General features: G+C 33.0%; 1 protein-coding gene across 1 annotated transcript in view; it reads right to left on the bottom strand.

Annotated features, from left to right (window-relative positions):
* The window catches only part of LOC105626923 (testis-specific serine/threonine-protein kinase 3), a 19,418-nt gene extending 17,418 nt beyond the window's left edge, over positions 1–2,000 (bottom strand). Inside the window, exons 1-4 of the mRNA XM_012208215.1 lie at positions 1,836–2,000; positions 1,585–1,754; positions 1,290–1,439; positions 784–1,057 (exon numbers count right to left, since the gene is read on the bottom strand). Of these exons, the coding sequence (XP_012063605.1) occupies positions 784–1,057; positions 1,290–1,439; positions 1,585–1,754; positions 1,836–2,000 (759 nt within the window). The remainder of the gene's footprint in view (positions 1–783; positions 1,058–1,289; positions 1,440–1,584; positions 1,755–1,835) is intronic.
* Between the last annotated feature and the right edge of the window lie 1,068 nt (positions 2,001–3,068).

Here is a 3,068-nt window from a genome sequence, read left to right on the forward strand (position 1 = left end):
AAGTAATAAGTAATAACTAACTAACTAACTAATAATAATAGTTAGTTAGTTAGTTAGTTAGTAGTTATTATATACGTAGTATACTACTATAGTGTAGTAGTAGTATATTCTTATTCTCTGTTCTCTGTTCCCTGTTTCTTTTATTGTGTGAAATCCTCACTGTCTTCAGGTCAACACGATGCTGCAAACGTTTTGAAACGTTTTTTAATTGGTCAGTTTGTAAAATTCTTTTTTCTAATTGGTCCATCAAATGCTTCAAAGCATTTGTAGTGAGACTTTGACCAGCCTTCATGAGTTAGAAATATTCTAAACAGACACTGTAACTTCTAGGCGATTAGATCCCAAGCGGGTAGAATATGTTATTTATTAGCCATCCCGAACCAATAAGCATTAGTCTATACATTCTACTGTACACAGACATTAATGATCATGTTACGTAATAACACTTTAGTCAACTTTAATATTCAATATTTCGCTTCGTCAAGCAGTCTCAGATTTTTTTCTGTCAGATTCTTTCATTTTATGCAACGAATGAACCTAATTTCATCGAAATCGGAGGTGAGGTAACATAAAGGTAACTTAAACACAACAGACACAGGAAACAGAGAATAACGAGCTGTCCAATCAGAGTTCTGGAATATAATATCGAACTTACACACTGAAACTCTGATTGCTCGTTATTTACTGTTGCCTTTGCTTATTGCCTGTGCCTATTGTATTTAAGCCTTTAGAATCGATCTGAGTATACGCTGGGTATATCAATCTTGGCATATACCTGGGTACCTTTAGCAGTTGCGCATAATTTGTATCGTCAAATGGCAGTCGACCATGAACCATAGCATAAAGTACTACGCCCATGGACCATATATCAGAGAGTTGAGGCTGATAAGGGATGCCACGTAAAATTTCGGGTGACGCATAAGCATAACTACCACAGTAGGTTGTACTGAGAGGCCACTCGCCATTCTTTAACTTCATTTGTCCACGCGCGAATCCGAAGTCAGACAATTTAATATTGAAACGATAATCCATGAGTAGATTCTCGCATTTTATATCTCTGCAAGAATTTTCAAGAGAGAATTATATTAAAAAATTATTCTCGACAAGATCAATTTTAATAATCAATATTTATGAACATTAATGCAATCGACTTTGAATAATCTTTTTATTTATTATTGTTAGATGTAAGTTAGATGTAAGATGTCTCTCGATGAAGCTTTACCACATCTTTCAACAACACTTAAAAAGCTACTTTACTTTTCGCTTATGATAATTGTATTTTTCTTTACCTGTGCACTATGCCATGCTCGTGGCAATAATCGATGGCTTCTAAAAGTTGTCTAAACCACCTACGGCTACGTAACTCATCAATGTAAGTATCACGTCGTATAACATCAAGTAAGCTACCATTCTGCGCGTATTCCATAATAATATATACTCTGGAAAAAAAGCAAGTTTAGAAGAAATTGACAGATATTTCTAACAAAAATTCGATTTTATGAGGCAAATTTCCATTCAATCGTTTCTATTCTGCTACTCTCTCTACAAATGCTATTCAAAGATTAATCCGAAAGATAATCTAACCGATGTGTGGTTTCTATTGCTTGCAAAAAGTGAATGAGATTTGGATGTTTTAATCCTTTGACCACCTCAATCTCACGGGGTAGAAATTTCGTGAGGTATTCTCCAGGCGCTTGGAATTTCGAGACTATCTTCACTGCCACTTGATAATCATATCGATCAGACTTTGCGATCTAATACATAAAAATGTTTGAAATTCAAAAAAATTGTAACATGAAAAAGGAAGGGAAAAAAAGGAAATAGAGTAGTTTTACTTTGACGGTGGCATATGATCCGGCACCAATAGTCTTTCCGAGTGTATAACCGTGTGATTCGAGCACTGTCAATTTCTTTTCCGATTTTTCACAATTTTTCTCATCTGTTAATTTCATACCGACTTGTTGTTCTTTCGACGTATACTTTATTGGTACCATTGCCATTTCCGATGAAAATAATGTTTTTGGCTACAAAAAAGGAAATTTAAAATAAATTGCAAATTGATAAAATTTATCTCTAAAGCTAATGCTCGGTTCGTCCTTCTTCCCTACAGTTTTACAAAATCAGTTGTTATGTTGTAATTTATTTTTATTAGAATTTATCACAATCAGAATTTATCACAAAATTTTTGTAGAACAAATAACTATTATAAGTAAAATGTAATGTTTTTCTTTAATAAGCATAGTGAACAGTAATTAATCCTTAAAGAAAAAATAATCCTTATTTTATAATGGATAATTACCTTGACAACTTCTTCATATTACTTTAAGTAAATGTCTGTTATTAATGAAGAAATCATTTTGCTTGTTGTTTTACACATGTATGAACTTTTATTTGTTAAACACGAGAGATTTTAATTTAAGTTTGGCATCTATGAACAAGAATTTCGAATTTTTAGTGGTTTTTTTTTAGACGAGGAGCATATGACAACTGAAGTGTGAAAGTTATCAGAGATCGAAATTTATGACGAAATCGATAACGAAATCAAATAGATTTGAGTTCTAAAGAGAACAATATAGATTGCATTCCGAATTGTGCACAATGTATCATTTTATTCTTCTTTATTAATTTCTCTTGGTGAACAACTAGGACACAAATAATGCATCATGCGCTTTATGCGTAACTTGGAACATATCTATATATATACACATCTATACATATACATATATAGGGTGAGCCATCTAGCGTTTGGAATTTCAACTACCGGTTATTTTGAGTTTAAAAAGCGTAATAACATTTATGACGTATCAGAAATTTAGTATTTTGTTTGACATTTACGAAATGGGTCGCTATACGCTTTTTGAACAAAATTGGGAAATATTGAAAACTTACTTCCAAAGTGGTGAGTCTTCAACCCAAACTATAAGAAATTTACGTGGAAAATTTGGAAAGAAATGCCTTCAACGCAGTTGTCGATCAATTTGTGAAGCGAATTCGGCAAACTGGATCCTTATTGGATAAAGCAATTCGTTCACGTGCTCGTCCAGTAAGGTCAACCGAAAACATTGCTG

The sequence above is a fragment of the Atta cephalotes genome (assembly GCF_000143395.1).
Source record: "Atta cephalotes unplaced genomic scaffold scaffold00007, whole genome shotgun sequence".
NCBI lineage: Eukaryota > Metazoa > Arthropoda > Insecta > Hymenoptera > Formicidae > Atta > Atta cephalotes.